The 17,688-nt window shown below is 44.7% G+C and overlaps 2 protein-coding genes across 2 annotated transcripts; both read right to left on the bottom strand.

The window, feature by feature from the left end:
- Positions 1-946: 946 nt before the first annotated feature.
- LOC144738867 (methionine synthase-like) lies at positions 947-9,993 on the bottom strand. Its single transcript, XM_078621863.1, is given in 23 exon segments — positions 947-1,051; positions 1,136-1,243; positions 1,604-1,756; positions 1,847-1,936; positions 2,085-2,225; positions 2,340-2,456; positions 3,021-3,200; positions 3,270-3,455; positions 3,792-3,932; positions 4,357-4,448; positions 4,451-4,468; positions 4,678-4,757; positions 4,826-4,893; positions 5,746-5,807; positions 6,226-6,326; positions 6,408-6,502; positions 7,141-7,200; positions 7,332-7,438; positions 7,946-8,038; positions 8,179-8,248; positions 8,363-8,452; positions 8,660-8,868; positions 9,951-9,993. Coding segments are annotated over 23 exon segments (2,409 nt in total).
- Positions 9,994-12,639: 2,646 nt separating this feature from the next.
- Positions 12,640-17,088, bottom strand: LOC144738866 (sequestosome-1-like). The gene is given in 10 exon segments (XM_078621862.1): positions 12,640-12,800; positions 12,965-13,139; positions 13,295-13,440; positions 13,521-13,589; positions 14,132-14,273; positions 14,819-15,051; positions 15,813-15,908; positions 16,912-16,969; positions 16,971-17,006; positions 17,008-17,088. Coding segments are annotated over 10 exon segments (1,197 nt in total).
- Positions 17,089-17,688: the final 600 nt, after the last annotated feature.

The following is a 17,688-nucleotide window of genomic DNA, read 5'->3' as shown; positions in this document are numbered from 1 at the left end:
TGACTGGTGGTTTGTTCCAGTTGCTATCCGAGGTCACTTTCAGCTGCAGGGTGTTGAAAGAGGAACACTCTGTCTTGACTCAGATATCAAACCTGTAACTGTTCAATTTAGAGGACTCAGAACCCAAAATGGAACAAATTGAATCATTATTATTGCTAAATGTATCATTCATAAAGCATTTTTTGGAAAGACATCCCCAATGATACTCACCTTTATGTTGAATTCTGTCACTATATAAAATGACTCACTTTATACGATTATGAAAAACTATTTTACCTTAATACTTGAACAAGAATTTGAATTATATATGTATGCTTTTATTGTGTGTGTTTACGTATGATTTGCGCATTAGATCCCATCCAAGCTGCAATTTGTACTTGACATTTATCCTGCAGTTGTTCTATGACTGTATAAAGATTATGTATATAAGTAAGAAATATAAAAATATTTTATAAATTAATATCTAACAAAATCTAAATCTAAAAAAATGGCTAATATGCAAATTACTCAACTACAAGGGTAAACAACCCGTCCTTTTGGGTTTTATGCAAACAACCCCGGTAATTTGCATATTACCTGTTTTTTCACATCACCCGTAACATACATACACATCAAAAAAATCCCATATGGCGTCAGTAGCTCAGTATTATCTGTCAGTATAACTGTAACTTTTTACTATTTTTGTATCACTTAGGTCTTCTGTTTCATTTCAATGACACGCACACACACACACACGCGTACACACACGACTGTTTTCTGTCGTCAGTGGGAATGTTAAGGTGTAGTTGTTGTGGAATACCAAACAGTGTGTTGGTCACTAATAAAAACTAGCACAAGAGCTGTTTTTTTTCTCTCCCTTCTACCACACCAGGTAGGTGAAGGTCCGGGTCAAGGACTGTAGATATGAAATCAACCTGCTCGCGGCAGAAACGTCAGCAGAGCAACTTCACCTGAAGTTGTTGCAGCCCAGAACCACACCGACGATGTTCTTGCCAATATCATGAACGTCTCCCTTCACTGTGGCCAGAACGATGGTGCCCTGATACGGATCCTGCAGGCAGAGAAGAAAACAAGTCAGAGATCTCTTCTCTGGGGTGTGTGATGATAAAAAGTATACACTTGGTTTCCACTAAACTATTTCTTCAGTCGCTCCTGACAACGCCATCAGCTCCTCCCGCTCCTTCTCCATGAAAGGAATGAGGTGAGCCACCGCCTTCTTCATGACACGCGCCGACTTGATCACCTGTGCACACACACACACAGGTACTTTTATTCCCGTGTATGTGAAAGTAACACTTTTCCTGCAACGTGTGAGCTTGTATCCATGTGGTTCTGATGTGATATCCATGTGATCACTCTGCTGGAGACGGATGTTCTTTTACAGTTGTCAGAGTTTTTCTTCAGGCGACTGAAAGTGAGCAGATCTCGTATACAGCAGTAGACACAAAAAAATAAATGAAGAAAAAGGCGAGAGACGAAAAAAAGAAGCACCAACAACTGGGAACGATGTGAATTTAATTCGAACCAGCACTCGCTGCACTGGGGTCCCACTGAGGAACAATCATGAGCTATCAGTGATAGCGGATCAGTGACGCAGTCGTACCTGAGGCAGGAACATCTTCCCAGCACCGAATAAATCTCCGACCACCTTCATGCCGTTCATCAGGGGGCCCTCGATGATGTGAAGGGGTCGAGTGTAGCGCTCCACTTGAGTGCGACACTCCTCCACGTCCTCCACCACGTACTTCTCTATTCCCTGGAGAGCACAGAACAAGACCTGAATGCAGCACATTCAAAGGACGAGGAAATATACCGAGTTGCTCATGGAGAAGAGACGATGCCTCACCTTGATGAGTGCGTACTCCAGACGCTCCTCCACGCTCGCCTCTCTCCATTCGTCCGTCTGAACCACCTTCTTTCCGCCTTTCACATTGTTCTGTGAAACACAATCATATATACAAACATGATACAGTTCCTCCAACCTGGAATAAAACAATATACAGAATTGGTAATAAGATGTCTGAAACATACTCTGTGTGTGTGTGTGTGTGTGTGTGTGTGTGTGTGTGTGTGAGTGTGTGTACCTGCGCGTAGGCCAGTAGTTTCTCAGTAGCGTCAGCGTCTCTGTTCCAGATGAGGTTTTCGCAGAGAAGCAGCAGCTCTTTATCGATGTCGTCATACACCGGCAGGTTCCCGGCGTTCACGATGCCCATGTCCAAACCGTCCTGACACAGACGACGGCGGAGAGTGAAGCTGTTAGCATGTTAGCATTCCAGTTCATCACAATGTCAGATGTCTTGAACAGCTCTGTCTATGTGTGTGTGTATGAGTGTGTTAACCTTAATAGCGTGGTAGAGGAACACTCCGTGCATGGCTTCTCTGATGGCCTCCATTCCTCTGAAGGAGAAGGACAAGTTGGACAGACCCCCACTTACTCTGGCTCTCGGTAGGGTCTCCTAAACACACACACACACACAAGTTGACAAGCTTTTGTACTCCATTGCTTATTCCCAAGCACTACCGTCACACCACTCTTTGTTCCTCATCTTCGTCTCTGCGATCGTATCCTGCTCAGTCTCTTCTCTGCTCTGACTTTATGTCACATAAGAAATGCTGTCTCAGCGTTCAGCTTGAGCAGGCACTGAACTGGACAATGGACAATCCTTGATCAAGTAGTTATCTTACTGTCTATGTAGCACCAGATCACGACAGAAGGCATTTACGACCCTTTCCTACGTTTCCTTCATTCAACTTATGTTATTTATCCTATCTATCACACACACATCATCTCTGTCACACATGTATCATGGAGTTCTACCCACATATTCTCTTGTGAGAGCAAAACAAACTATCTGTCTAGCTATGTGTGCGCACACACGTAGGGTGCTCGATGAATCGAGCACAATGAATGATAATGATTATCATCATTATTGATCGTTATCAGATGTAAGTGTGTTCTTTGAACTCATTTTGATGCCCCCATCCAGCACACACACACACTCACTTTGACGACACTGTACCTTGATAAGTTTGGTGGCGCTGATGAAGTTGATGGCGTAGTGGTTGTGTTCCTCCATGCCTGTGCCGATGGTGAGGATGTTGGGGTCAAAGATTATGTCGTTGGCGTCAAACCCGACTTTGCTGACAAGCAGCTTGTAGGCTCGAGTGCAGATCTCCACTTTCCTGTCTGTATCCGTGGCCTGGAGAGGACGCCACATTAGTCTGTGAGCGTGTGTGTGTGCGTGTGTGTGTGTGGGGGGCCCTCTCACCTGTCCTTCCTCATCAAACGCCATGACAACCACAGCAGCTCCGTAGCGTTTGACGGTTGCAGCCTTAAGCAGGAAGTCCTGCTCGCCTTCTTTCAGACTGATGCTGTTGACGATACATTTGCCCTGACAGCATTTCAGCCCGGCTTCGATCACGGAGAAGTTGGACGAGTCAATACACAGGGGGACCTGTTGGGGGCGGTAGAGAGTCCTTCACTGGGATGATGGGGAAAACTACACATGGATGTCATTGAGAGTGTTTCTAGTGCACCTACAATTATTTTATTTCTTATTTAATAATAAAAAATGGAATGATTCAATTAACCTCTTCTTCCTTTTTATTGAGACTCCTGCTTGAAATTGACCTCGCGTTTAGTGCAGTTTCTGAGAGTTCTGTGGGTATAACACGTACATTGATGCAGCACAGACTCTGCAACCGGCATACACCTTCAATGTGTTTCAAGGTGTTGTGGAAATATTCACATCTGACCCACCTCATGCATCCAAAACATAAACCTTTCCTACCCGTGCAATGTCTGGCTCAGATGCGATGAAGTTACAGAATCGGGCCATGGCTGTCGGCCCGTCCAGCATCCCCTCGTCCATGTTTATATCCAGGACCTGAGCTCCCATCTCCACCTGAGCTTTAGCAACGCTGAGAGCCTCCTGAGCAACAGAGAATGACGCAGACACCCCATGAAGAGAAAATGAAAAATATATACATCCGACAGCCACCCGGAGGAGCAGGGTCACACTGTGGAGTTGAGCTGCAGCAATATTTGAGACTTAAATTATTATAATTTTGTTCAAAAACACATGGGTGTTCAGTGTTTGCAGAGCCTGAGCAATGTTGGACTTAAAAAAATAATCAATATAAAATATAAAAAACTTTAAATACTCCTTATTTCCCTCCATATTATATATAATCTGAAGATCGTGATAACGGCAATTATTTTCCATGACAATCTATCTATTCAAGTTGTGAAGTACAGTACTTTGAGCGATAAGCTGTCTAATTAATGAAACACAGCCCCAAAAACAAGCGACGACTCATCAGCCACGAAGCATCGGTCCGACTGCCCTGTCTCACCTCATAGTTTCCAGCCATGATCATCTTGGCAAACCGGCGTGACCCAGCCACGTTACAGCGCTCACCAATGTTCACAAAGTTGGTGTATGGGCGATCCTGAAGGGTTCCAAACCTAGAAGTCATATGAACACGGATTAGAAAGGAGGGGATCAGGAGGGGGTCAGGAGGGGCTGATGTAGCAGAGCAGACAAGCTTCAACGGACATTTAAAGAAACTAACGAGCCAAAGAAGCAACTGTGGGCTGAAAGTGTTCTCCTACAGATTCATGTTGAACAAACATGATTCAACTCTTCTGACGGATCTGACTCAGGGAGTAGTTACCAGAGAGCAGCATGTAGTCCTGATAAACATCCGCAGCTGGAGCTCTTGGTGGACAGTGTCGGACTGCTTCACAAATGGCTCTGTGTGATGACAGAGAATCATCTTCCGTCATGTGACGTGTTAGAACCACAAGTAAACACTCACTGACCTGATGTGCTCTGGAGTTGTCCCACAGCAGCCTCCCACAACGTTCACCAGTCTGTCCTTTGCAAACTCCTGCAGGAAGAAGCGGAGGCTGGTTACCTTGGAACTCCATGCAGTGACAACTCTCTCATATGTATGCACACATAGAATGTACTAAGCCATGTCCACGGGTAGATGGAACCAGAATCGTTTTTAAAAAAGTTTCTCGTCTTCAGAGATGTGTGTGCCAGTTGTAGAAGACGACATGGAATATGCACATAAAACACCTGATGTAAACAAACACATGGAAAAAAGATGGCAGAAAATACCAATGGAGCTTCTGATCACCGATGTTGTTGTGGGCCGGGTTAGTTTAAAGGAGAGGTGGAGCTATGACATCATCGCTTCAGGGAAGAGGGGTTTGAAACACAGAAACGTGACCTTGGCGTCTTCATTTCTTCACTCGGAGACCCGGGTTCAAAAATGATCGTATTCAGGCTGAAAAACATTGCTTCTGTGTGGACGAAACGTCCATACGATAAAAAACGGTTTCACCTGAACTCACCTCCACGTGAACATGACCAAAATGTGGAAGGGTCTGTGGAGGACTCAAAGGGCCATCAGGCCCCTCAGATCTACACAGAGTCTACAGAGTGCTGCTGCAATAATAATTCACCTCATTTGTTTTTTTGTTTGTTGTTGTTTTTGTATTTATTCTTATTATTTCAATGAACTGACTGAGATGACATGATCAACCAGGCTTAAAGAATGAATTATTTATCCTGAGTAGTGTTCATCATCCACATTCTTAAGGACCAGAAGGAGAGAAATGAGTCAACCTTGTTTGTGTTGTAAGCTTTCGTTAGAGCGTGGATGGAAACATGGAGGGAGGAGTTCAAAGGTCACAGGAGGAGTGAGGAGTATGACAAGAGGCGACGGACGAACCTTGAGGTTGGCGGCTGTTACTGCTGGAGTTTCATCATACCCTCCAAATGTGTTGGGGAGACCTGACGGACAAGAGGGCATAGAACTAACAACCCCGTGTGTCAGAGGTCACCGGGCTCCACAGACTCCGGTTCAGAAACTCAGTGAAAACCCTGAGTTCGTTCATGTGGAAATGAGTAAAAACTGTAGTTTTTTAAATTCCATTTTAACATAAAGTGACAGAAATCAATCCAAGCGTATTTAACATAACATATGTTTGCATTCCATTCATCAGTGACCTTGAAATTTGAATAAACATTCAGTTTTCGCTTCACATACTTAGTTTACTAGTAGTTACTAGTTTAGGGCTCATGAATGTCTACGTACATGTCAAAAGCTAAGGAAGGAATTCAGTACATTTCTCTGGGAGGGAGTTCAGAGCTTCGAGACAAACTCCGTCTGTGTGGTGTGCTCCGGTTGTTTTGGCTGAGGGGGGATTACCTGCGTTGGGATAACAGATAACAAAAGCCTCGGTGCATTTTCCGATTGCCTCGATGAACGGTCGCATCTCCGTCGCTCCTAAGGCGCAGTTCAGTCCGATGCTGCAACACAGAGTTCGCACTCACGTACAAAAAGACCTCGGTGTCACGTGTCGTGTCTGTGTGGGATCTGAAGTGACTCACCACAGCGGTTTGGCATGTGACACGCTCACCACGAAGGCCTCGCCAGTCTGACCGGACAGAGTCCGTCCACTGCGGTCAACGATGGTCCCCGAGATCTGTGGGAGACAAGAAGAGCACTGGAACCACAACACTTGAGTTCCTCCTGAGACATTAAGAGTGTTCTATGTGTGATCAGACAGGTGATACATCACTACTGCAGTACTACAGTACTATTACAACCACTGCCATTAGCTGCTTTACAGTACAGTACAGGGGCTTTACAGACGGTATTTCTGGTGACACATTCTTCCTAGCATACTTTGGAGTACTGTAATTATGTGTGTGCTATCACAAATGTCCAACGGTTAGTGAAAGCTGACAAGTTACACTTCACAGCGATGTGGCCGTCATTACAGTAAAAATTCAGAGCTAATGGGATTACCGTAATGACAGCGACACGGCTGTTCAACGTTTTCTCCTTCTCCTAGCTCTCAGCTTTCAGGAACCAAATAATCGAATAATTACAGTACTCCAATGTATGCAAGTGCAAATGCAGTACGTCGGGGTTAAAGGCTTGAAAGGACAATAAAACACTCAGTTAACACGTTAAAACAGAATGCAACCAATTAGAAGTATTAACTTCAATTAAAAAAGTAAAAAGCTAAAATATATATATATACATATATAGATATTTAAAAAAAAAACTTTACATGTCCAATCATTTGGAGAGAATAAATACACAAAACAAACATACAAATATAGGTGTTTTTTCGTAGCTCTTTTCAAACAGCAGATCGATGGCGAACAAAGCAGCCTGGAGAGGAAACACAACAGAGGGATGTCAGTCTATTCAGACATTTCATTTCAGGATGGGGTCTTTTCAACATCCTCCCGCTCTGTGTAACGTTACTACAGCTGAGCTGCTTCGTGAACAGATCAGGTGACCTTGGCGTTGGCCGTGTCAAAGATGGTCTCAACCAAAAGGATGTCCGCTCCTCCGTCGAGCAACCCTCTGACCTGTACCGAGTACGCTTCAACAAGCTCATCGAAGGCTGCAGAGGACACAAACACACACACACACACACACACACACACACACACACACACACACACACACACACACACACACACACACACACACACACACACACACACACACACACACACACACACAGAGTGTAACACATTTGTTTGTTCATTTTGAAACAATGTACTAAAACCGACACCCCGAGGATCATGTGATAAATGACTGATGTTTACTCACACATACAGTGAGCAGTTGTCATGACGATGACACTAACCTTAACCTTAGTTCTTACTTCTTACTAATATGTAACAGTAGCGATATGAAACACCCTAAGTGTTTTTACCTACATACATATTGTTGTACTGTTGTTTCTGTTGTGATGTTGCCCCCCCCCCGACTCAGAATCAGTTCAGGTTGCAGGTTTTGTTTCACTCAGGTCTTTGTTCCATTTCAGTGACTCGTACACACAATACTGTTCTGTTGTCAGCGGGGGGGTCCTTACGGCCCAGAGTGACTAAAAGCTGTAACTTACTGACGTTCCTGAAGTCGGGTCGCTCCACAGATGGTGACACAGACAGAGTCTTATTAGTGGGACCCACAGCACCTGCCACATAGCGTTTACACCCTGACAACACACACACACACACACACACACACAGAGTTTAACACATTTGTTTGTTCATTTTGAAACAATGCACTAAAACCGACACCCCGAGGATCACACACAGTCTATTCACTGCACATGATGCTGAGAATGAAACCGACCAGTTTGTTTGGTGATGTCGTCTGCTGCCCTCCTGGCGAGCTCAGCTGAGGCCTTGTTCAGGCGATACGCCTGAGAAAACGCAATCAGCACTGATTTTAAACCGAGATATTTCTCATGTATTACTTCTGCTGGTCAGATAAAATGCTGTTTTTCACCTGTGTGTGTCACTGTGAGACATCTTACCATGTGTTCCAGTCCATAGTCTGCCTGAGCGATGGAGGTGCTGCTGAACGTGTTGGTCTCAATGATGTCAGCACCTGCCTGCAGGTATTCCTGTCGATACAATGCACAGTTCAGGTTAAAACACGCACATGCACATCTGTGTGGGTAATCAGTAGAGGTGGGTATCTCCACAGACCTCACAATACCATATCACCAGGATAACTTACATTGTGGTACAATAGTATAACTTCAGTATTGTGATCTATTGTGGTGTGTGTATGTGTGTGTGTTACATGTATAGTAGTTCTCCAAAGGTACCTTGTGTATTTTATAAATGACATCTGGCTGTGTGATACTGAGCAAGTCATTGTTTCCCTTCAGCAGGCGAGGATGCTCTTTAAACTCCTCCCCCCTGAAGGCCTCCTCTTCAAGCTCCTGCTGCTGGATCATCGTTCCCATACCCCCATCCAGGACCATGATCCTTTGCTGCAGCAACGCTCGCAGCTCGGGCTCCAGTGGACATTTGCCTTGGAGGAAACAGAAAAACAATCACTGTAAGAGCAAAGTTACAGCAGCTGGAGAAAACAGTTTCAGTTGAATGTGTCTCAGAGAAAAACAATAAGTAAATATCATCCCAAAGGTCAATCCTACATAAAGTCGTTTTAACTGTATATGATGTTAGTGGATCTGATGAATTTGAAAACCAACCTCTTCTTTTTCAAACCTGTCAACAAACTATAAAACTATTCCTATTACCTTTACAAATAAAACAGCGAACTGTACCCCCAGTGCCCTTTTTTATCAACAGCAATGGATATTTGGCTTAATAATAAAAGGTAATTATCACAGAATTACCACACAGTTACAGTATGTACTGCATTAGATTAGATAGATATAAACACTGATCCAATAGGAAATTGTAGGGCCCCAAATTTAATCTAATTTTTATTTCATTAATCCCATTTGAGATTAAGAACCTCTTCATTGTATCTCAACACACACATGCACAAACGTGCATTTTGCTTGGATTGTTCATCCCTTGTTGCACTGAGATTTTGTGGTAAACGTTTCTGATCATGTCACAAAAGCACATTAATCTAATCTACTGCAGACATACCAGACACACACAGTATGTCTGATAATATGTAGTCAGCAGTAGTAGCACCGGTTCACATTGGTTTTCACACTTCAATACACACTAGGGTAAAGGTAAAAAAAAGGTGACAAAAGGTGAAAACACACGTTTATAATCTGAATGTTTATGTTGTTCTTAGGTTTATTTTTTGTAGTTCTGCTGCGACACTTATGTAGTCATGACAGAGACAAACTTGAACCTGTCTTGAACCTGCACACACACGCAGAGAGAGAGAGAGAGAGAGAGAGAGAGAGAGAGAGAACGCGAACAGCCACCACAACTAATGAGCTGTTACACCGACATGAAAACCGTTCCTTTTGTCTTATACCAACATAACTAAGTGTCCGTAACTCATTTCCGGTCAGTGTCACAGCCGTTACAAACTTGTCAAACACATACACGTGGAAGAAGCGGTGTGAGCAGCATCAGTGAGGCTGTTAGCTAACAAAGCTACCGGTAAATAAACGTCTGTACCCGCTCCTGAAGAGTATTCATCCGCCACGTTCGTTGGAGCCATCTTGTAGAGAGACAGTCTTGAAAACAGCCCTACGGAACGTCTCAAAAGCAAACGGTTAATGTTGCAACTTCAACTTTTTGTCAGTAAATATCCACTTTTTACTTCTGCTGGCCCGGATCTTCTGGTGTCAACTACACTTCCGGCTAAATTCCTTCAAAATAAAACCCAACTCGTTACCTAATTTAATGACCCCATGCTTGCCTGGAAGAAATGACCGAAAGAAATGAGAAATTTTGCCGTGAGCAACTTTCATATTCAAATATACATATGGTATATGACAGTGCATGACTCATGTAATTAATGTAATTGACAGACAGATGGCGCTTTGACAACACTCGCGGCTCGCCCCACCGCAGCTGCTATGACGTAGACCTCTGTTCAAACGAGTCCCGGGAAAAATCAACCGAACTGAAACAGGAACCATATGCAGGAAAGGCGTTTGTTTTCCCCTCATGGCCCAGGTCTTTCACGTAGTCAGGTGCTTCGCCTGTGAGACCTTCCAAGTGCAACAGGTAACAACCACACTGATCCGTACAAATGGACACTATGAGGGCTAGCAGCCAGGCTAAAGGCTAACGAACATGCTAACAACTAGCAGCCAGGCTAAAGGCTAACAGTCGGGCTAAAAGGTGACAATGCTGTGTGCTGTGTTGTTTGCCAGGTGAAGAAGGCGAAACGATGGAGTTGCAAGGTTTGTGGCGAGAAACAATCGCTGCTGAAGGTCAGAACCAGACATTTATTCCATCTTAAGTCACGTTAAATCAATGGGTTTCTGAAAACTGATGGATACAGCTTCGTAGAGCTGATGTTTTCATACTTGGTACTTAATAATTTGGAGAATAAATAATAAGTACAATGAACTGTGTGTAAGTATTTAACGCTGTGGATGATTAAACAATAGATTCAGTAGTTTGTGCAGAGCTGGAGCATTGACTCTTTACTATTGTGCTCCTCTCTGTAAATTCCTTATTTTACGGATGTTGTAACACTGAGCTGACAGACCAGTTTTAGAAGTCACCCCACACAGCTGTGTACCTGCAGGATGGCACATGTCAGACTTTGTTTGGTTTACAGGAGTTTGGGCGGGGCTCTGGGGCTGACTGCAGACGTCATGTTCAGAAACTAAATGCCACCAGAGGTGCCAAGATGGAAGAACAAGATGCCTGGTCACTATGGTAACCAGCCTGTCAGATAACCATATTGGTGTTATCAGTGACGTCACCTGATCGGGTTTGACCTGCTACCGGTTTTCACAGGAAGCAGGAGACAGAAAATGATGAGCAGAGGGACGAGCAGGTTTGCATACAACACACGTTCACTCATTATAGTTGTGAGGGCCCCTCACCCCCGACCCTGCTGTGTCTTCACATGGACACTCCTATTAGTGTAAAACAATATGTCTGCAGGTGGAACACACTCAGGTGAGTCGCTGGAGCAAATACCTGGACAAACGTGAGGAGGAGGAGGAAGAAGAGGAGTTTTTTATGGGCATGCAGCATCTCCAACCCAAGAACAGGACTGACAGGTGTGATCTTATTGTTTATATTTTTGACCACACCCACTGCCTGTGACATCATTAGGGTTCACAAAAACAAACCTGCAGCGGTCAAAACATTCATTTCACTCACTGGCATTGGATGCCATGAGCTGAGCTCATCACAGACACCTTAAGACTTAATAAGGACCAAAATGGAGAACGCTGAGTGTGAACCTGCTGTGTGTGAGGTCATGTGTTTTTGTAATCTAGATAAAACTGAAGAGTGTGTGTCTCAGAGGCCTGACCTGTAACTGTGTTCTCACAGGATGAGGTCAGGTGAAGGAGACAAGCACTGGCCGACTGAACAGGTAACCTCAGGAACGTCACACACATCTGATTTCTACCCATCCAGGCTCAAGTGCAGGTTCAAGAGTGTATTTACACTATTTGAGTGTCCAGCACAATTGGCTCTCACCTCACAACTCTCTAGTGTATTTTAACAGCTTTCTCGGTGTTGATGGGGGGTGTGTTGGTGAAACATTGTCCGTTTTGTCGTGGATTCATTTAGAACCCAGGCTATGACCTCTAGCTCATATTTAATCTCTCTCTCTAGTCAAGCTGCAGAAGTCTGAAGACAAAACGTGGACGAGGATCAGACATTGAGCGCACCGGAAGCACCCGCCTGCATCAGACTAATCCCATGAGCCCCACAACCACTGGTGCCGCCAGTCCAAAGAACATCACAACCACCGTGGACGGTCTCAGCAGCAGGTTGGATGGTTTCCTCCGGACTGACGCTCAGGTGCAGGAGAAGGGGGGGCCTTTTGACAGGGGGTGGAGTCAGGTGGGCAGAGGTGTCTCTCTGCCACACATCCGTCAGGCCCCACCCCTCCCACAACCTCGCCCCCACTCTGCCTGGGTCCTCCATGTTTGAGAGCGGAGACGACTTCAGCTTCGACGACATGTTTGGAGAAGGACTGACATCCTAAACACGTTTTCAGTCAGTTTTTATTGGACAGATGAACGAAGAAGAACAAAGAGAATAAAACATTTAAATCAGCCACCAAGGTGTTGACTGCTAATCAACTGAATAGTAAATGATTGATAATCAGTGATAAGTGATCAGCAGATCCATGAGAAATGAGTGGAAAGGATCCGCCTTCCTCCCTTTATAAGGGTTTGCGGGGCTGTTTGGCGTACTGGATGGCGTCCAGGGCGGCTCCGATGTCAAAGTTTTTGGCCTGAAGGAGACGAGTCAACCAGCCGGCCTCATCAGAGAATCCCATTGACAGCATATGGGACAAGGATTCCACCAGTCTGGGATCAGCCTCTGTGGGAGGGAGGGGTCAGAGGTCAGCAGGTACACAACGATGATACACAGACCAGAGGCTGGACTGGACTGTTGGTTCCAGACATGTTTCCATGAGGGCTGCGCTAGTCTGTAGATGTCACGATTTCGATTCAGCTCAGGTGGAAAAGGGACGTCTGTCTCACCTTGAGGCAGGTGGGGGTACAGAGCCGCCTCTCTGAGACCTGATGGACCATCCTGGTCCCCTGGAGGAGAGTCCTGGCCCTGGCTCTGGGGCTGCAGGGACTGCAGCTCTCCAGTAGAGGGATCCACCTCTTTGGAGCTCAGGTGAGTCCACTCCTCATCAGAGTCTCTGTTCACCTGCCGACCGGAGAAGACACAGGTTATCGATTTGTTTCAGTTATCAGGAAGAGGTGCGGTCAGGTGTCACGTCAGCCGTCTGTCCCACATTCTTCCCAGATAAAAACTGTGATGTCACTCCGTGAACATGTAAGACCAGCTGCTGATCAACTGACCTTTTCTGCCTCGCTGACTCCGCCCTTCTCATTGGGCCCGCTCTCTGTGTCCATCTCCACATCAGCCTCCCCACCCCCACTCTGAGAGGGTGGGGTCACTTTTGCCCTCTGACCCTGGTGCTCCACATCGATGTCCACATCGATCCCTGGACACACACACACACACACACACACAACCTCACTTTCAGAAGTTCCGCTGATGTCAGATAACGGTGACATCACTCACCCAGCGGACTCAGCATGGCTGCCACGCCTTCGCCGATGTTTTTCAGGAAGTCCATGTTACCTTGAGAGGCTGTGAGGGGTCAGAGGTCATACAGTCACGGGTACACGTCAACATGTGATCCTTTTTTTGGGCAAACATGCCAGCTAGGATTTGTATTTCTATCACATCAGGGTAAGTAACTGATAGAAGAACCAGTCGACAGAGTCTTTTGACACATAGAACTCAAACATATACAGTATGCCCATAAATTACATGTGTAATGAAGGGATAAGTATTGACCACATGGAGAAAAGGAGGTGCAGAAAGATGGAAAGACCAGAAATCTGCTGAAATCAGCAACTGGAATCCAACGGAAGGTCAGAGTTCATAGACGAGACCCTCAATATTTGACCACAGGCGGGTCCGAATCACACCAGAGCAACGCCTGTGACTACCTTCTCCACACAGGAGGCGTCTACTAAGTGTGAAAGACGTTTCACTGAGTGGGTTCAACACTTCGCTGTGTCATTTCACTTCATGTCTGGACAGACGTGTTTGGATTTCTATCGTCAGTAGCCCCATTCGAAAAACATTTACTGAGAAGATGTGAAAATTCAATGACAGACACTGACCAGTGGGGGCGCTGCCGGACGCTTCGGTACGCTCCTGGTTCTGGCTCTGGTTCTGGTCTTGGTCCTGGTCCTGGTGCTGAGCCGAACTCTGGTTCATGCAGTGCCTCATCCTCTTCATCCACTTCCCTCGAGAAAACCACTGCTGCCGTGGTAACAAACAACAACGCTTAGAGCAGACAACAAGCTCAGACGGAATTCAGTGTGTCAGTTCTCACTGACATCATCTTTTTTTCGACCTCTGAGATCCAAATGAGAGATCAAAGGATTCCCTCATGGTGAGTCACTTTCAGCTGGTCACATTTTATCGACGCAGACGTTTCCAGGGACCGTTCTAGAAAGCAGTGTTCTGAGAAACTGAATTCAAACTTATGAAACTTTAAAGATGCAGTGGTTTCTTATTTCAGGATAGACAGACTCAGGGAAGCTGCTTTCTGGAACGAAACCCTGAAGTGTTCACATCCTTTGTAAACCCATGGCTGGATGTGTGACAGCAGTGTTCTCCAGTAGGTGTGGTTGGAGACAGTTAGAGGTGCTGAAAGGACCAAGACAAATGAAGGAAGACCTGTATTTTAGCATTTTGTTCATTCTTGTAGTGTTTAACTAATGGAATGCTTCACACAGACAGGAACATCATCATCATCGGTTTAAATGAAGAAAAACTGTGATCTTAAATCGTTTCAGACGTACCTGCAGCGGGTGCCAGATGGGCAGCAGAGCGTGCTCCGTGTGCATCCCCCGCGCCTGGCAGGCGGAGCACAGGTCATAGTTTGGACAGACGGAGCACTTGAAGCGGGTTCCCACCACGGCAGAGTCGCAGCCGTCACAGGTCACGTTTGGGTGGAGGACGGGGGGCGGTGCCCGGGGAGCTCCGAACGGAGGGAAGGCATGAAGAGGGAATTCTCGACGGGGCTCCTTCTTCTCTGGAGGCGTTAGTGACACGTGTGTTTAACTGTGTTCGTTTGTTAGTCCTCCCTCACATTTTTAAAAACACTTATTTGTTTGATAAGATGTTTTTATGTTCTCGAAGTAATCGAAGAAGATCATCCTTTGTTCCACACATTTCTAACTAAGGCTGACAGTAAGAAAACTAAATTTAAAAAAACAACATTTAGTATTAACAATACATACAGGAGTAAAAATAGCACTAAACATTCTATACAGGTAAAATAAGAGAACATGAAGGAAGGTAACTGCAGCATTACATTCTGTGCCTTCACTTAACTGTCAGTCTAGACAGATACTTTTATTGATGTCCAAGAGAAACTTTATAATTTGTCTTTAACACAATACAAAATTATAAAATATCTAGTGTCCTGTTTGTCTTATTATATTGCCGTTATTATTAGCATGATACTGTTCTTTTCTTTTTTCTTTTTTCTTTTATTATCTGTATTTATATTTTATTCTTTTACTTGAACTGTGAAGCACTTTGATAGAAAGTGCTCTATAAATAAATGTACCAGTACTATTATTAGTGTGCTTTATTTAGATGTAAGAATGTAGGAACTTTTATATCATGGTAGAAAACGGCAAAGAATGGGGAGGAATCTTCGGTTTCCAATGAATCTGAAGGGATTTATCACTTTATAATTTTCCCTGCAGGTGCTATATATTTCATATTTTACTTTTTTAAATGTTTTTTCATCTGTATCCATGTGTGTGCTGAGGATGAACTGGGTACCTTTGATGTACAGGCGGAAGGTGGAGTCCTTCATACAGCCCAGACCCATCATCAGCTCGTCGTCCGACGAAAATGCCACCAGGTCACCGTCTTCATCTGAAAAAACAAGTGGAGCAGGTTGAACGAGTCGGTCGGCTGACAGCCCTCCACGCTCGGGGACACGCAAAACATCGTTCAGGAGAGAAACAATGACCACTTGTGTCTGCGTGTGGAAAACATCTCTCCCCTTTAACTCTGCAGTGGTTCTTCAGAGCTGGATCTGATTTTAGATGATGTTTCGTGGCCTTGTGACTAAGACTCAGCAGACGAGTCACAAGGCGCCTTTTGTAACGTCCCAGCAGCCACGTGAGGCGCTCAGCTGCTTCCTGTTTTGGACGTTAGCGTGTGTTTGTTTGCAGCAGCAGCAGCTCCACAGGTGATGATGACTCAGTGATGATGAGTCACTGGAGGAAAAACGCTGTGTCACTGACATTTCTACAGAAACAACTCTCCAAACTCCACCAGGACCATGTCACAAGCAGCAGGTGTTTGGAAGAGACACAGAAACCACTGATTAGTGATTATTGATCATCTACGCAGCCAGGATTGTTCCTGATCTGTTCATATTAATGACAACTTTGAACTGACATTTACTCACCAATATTTGAACACATGTCACAGTCACTAACTGATGATCCACGTGTTATTAGTAATTATTGACACATTATTTATATTAATAGGAACAACTGATTTTGATTATGTCACCAGTGTTTATCTGCATGTTAATAGTGATTATTGATAATTGATTACATGTGAACAGTGATTACTGATACTTAATTGATTTCTTGTTCACAGCGGCCAACTGATCTATCTGCATGTTAACAGTGATTACCAATAATCGATTATCTACAAGCCAACAGTGATTGTTGATAATCAACAATTTGTTAGCAGTGATTGCCAATAGTCGATTATCTGCATGCTTAGTTATTGATACTGTGTTAACGGTGACAAATCGATGATCTACATGCTAACAGCTACTACTGAGTTAGCAGTGACAAGTTGATTTTGAAGACGTAAACAGTGATCAGTGACATACTTGACTGGTCGTAAGCAGACTGACCTTTGTAGTACAAGCTGAACGTAGAATTGGTCAGGTTACTGAAAACTCCAGCAGTTTTTCCTGCTCAGATACTCGAAGCTGCAGGACACGTCCATGATCCACCGCGAACCTCCGGATCTCTCTCACCGCCTCCTCCTTCCCCAGCAGGTAGGCCTTCACCGTCACCGTCACCGACATCGTGCTTCGGTTTGTTTTCCAAGTTGAACCGCACTCTGGACGGAGAACACAGACTTCCACAGAATCCAAACAAACTGCAAACTTCGTGACGCAGCTTCAAATTGTCTCCGCTTGCTTATATTTCCTTCCTCGGTGAACGTCACCGTCATCTGGCTGAGTAAATATTTACGTGTGCGCCTATTGGTCGGCCGCAGGAAGCCCCGCCCGCCCCCACCAGCCAATGAAGTGTGGGGAATGACGAAGCGTTTTCCAATCGGGAGTTCCCCCCGAGTCAGCTGACCAGCTGACGGTCGACTGGAAGACGACGGAAGTCCTACTGGAACGTTCTACTGGAGCGGCGCTGAATCATCGTTACTTGCAGATAAATTTTGACGTGTTTGAATGCGGAGAAGAACAATGGTGTTTAAACGACACCTTTACTTCGTTTGTTTGTGAACATACTTCAGTTCTTGAACAAAGAGCAACATTTCACTCATTCACTAAAAATACTTGATACTTAATACTTTGTTCACGAAAATACCTGATGTTCTAATAAGAAAATACCCGATGAACGTTTTAATCTTAAAAATATCAAATGAAAATGTCCTTTTTGGATATAAC

This window comes from Lampetra planeri, unplaced genomic scaffold, assembly GCF_965212315.1.
Source record: "Lampetra planeri unplaced genomic scaffold, kcLamPlan1.2.h2 scaffold_1198, whole genome shotgun sequence".
In the NCBI taxonomy this organism is placed as follows: domain Eukaryota; kingdom Metazoa; phylum Chordata; class Hyperoartia; order Petromyzontiformes; family Petromyzontidae; genus Lampetra; species Lampetra planeri.
The sequence above is the reverse complement of the archived record's forward strand: the minus strand, read 5'-3'. Positions and strand labels throughout refer to the sequence as shown.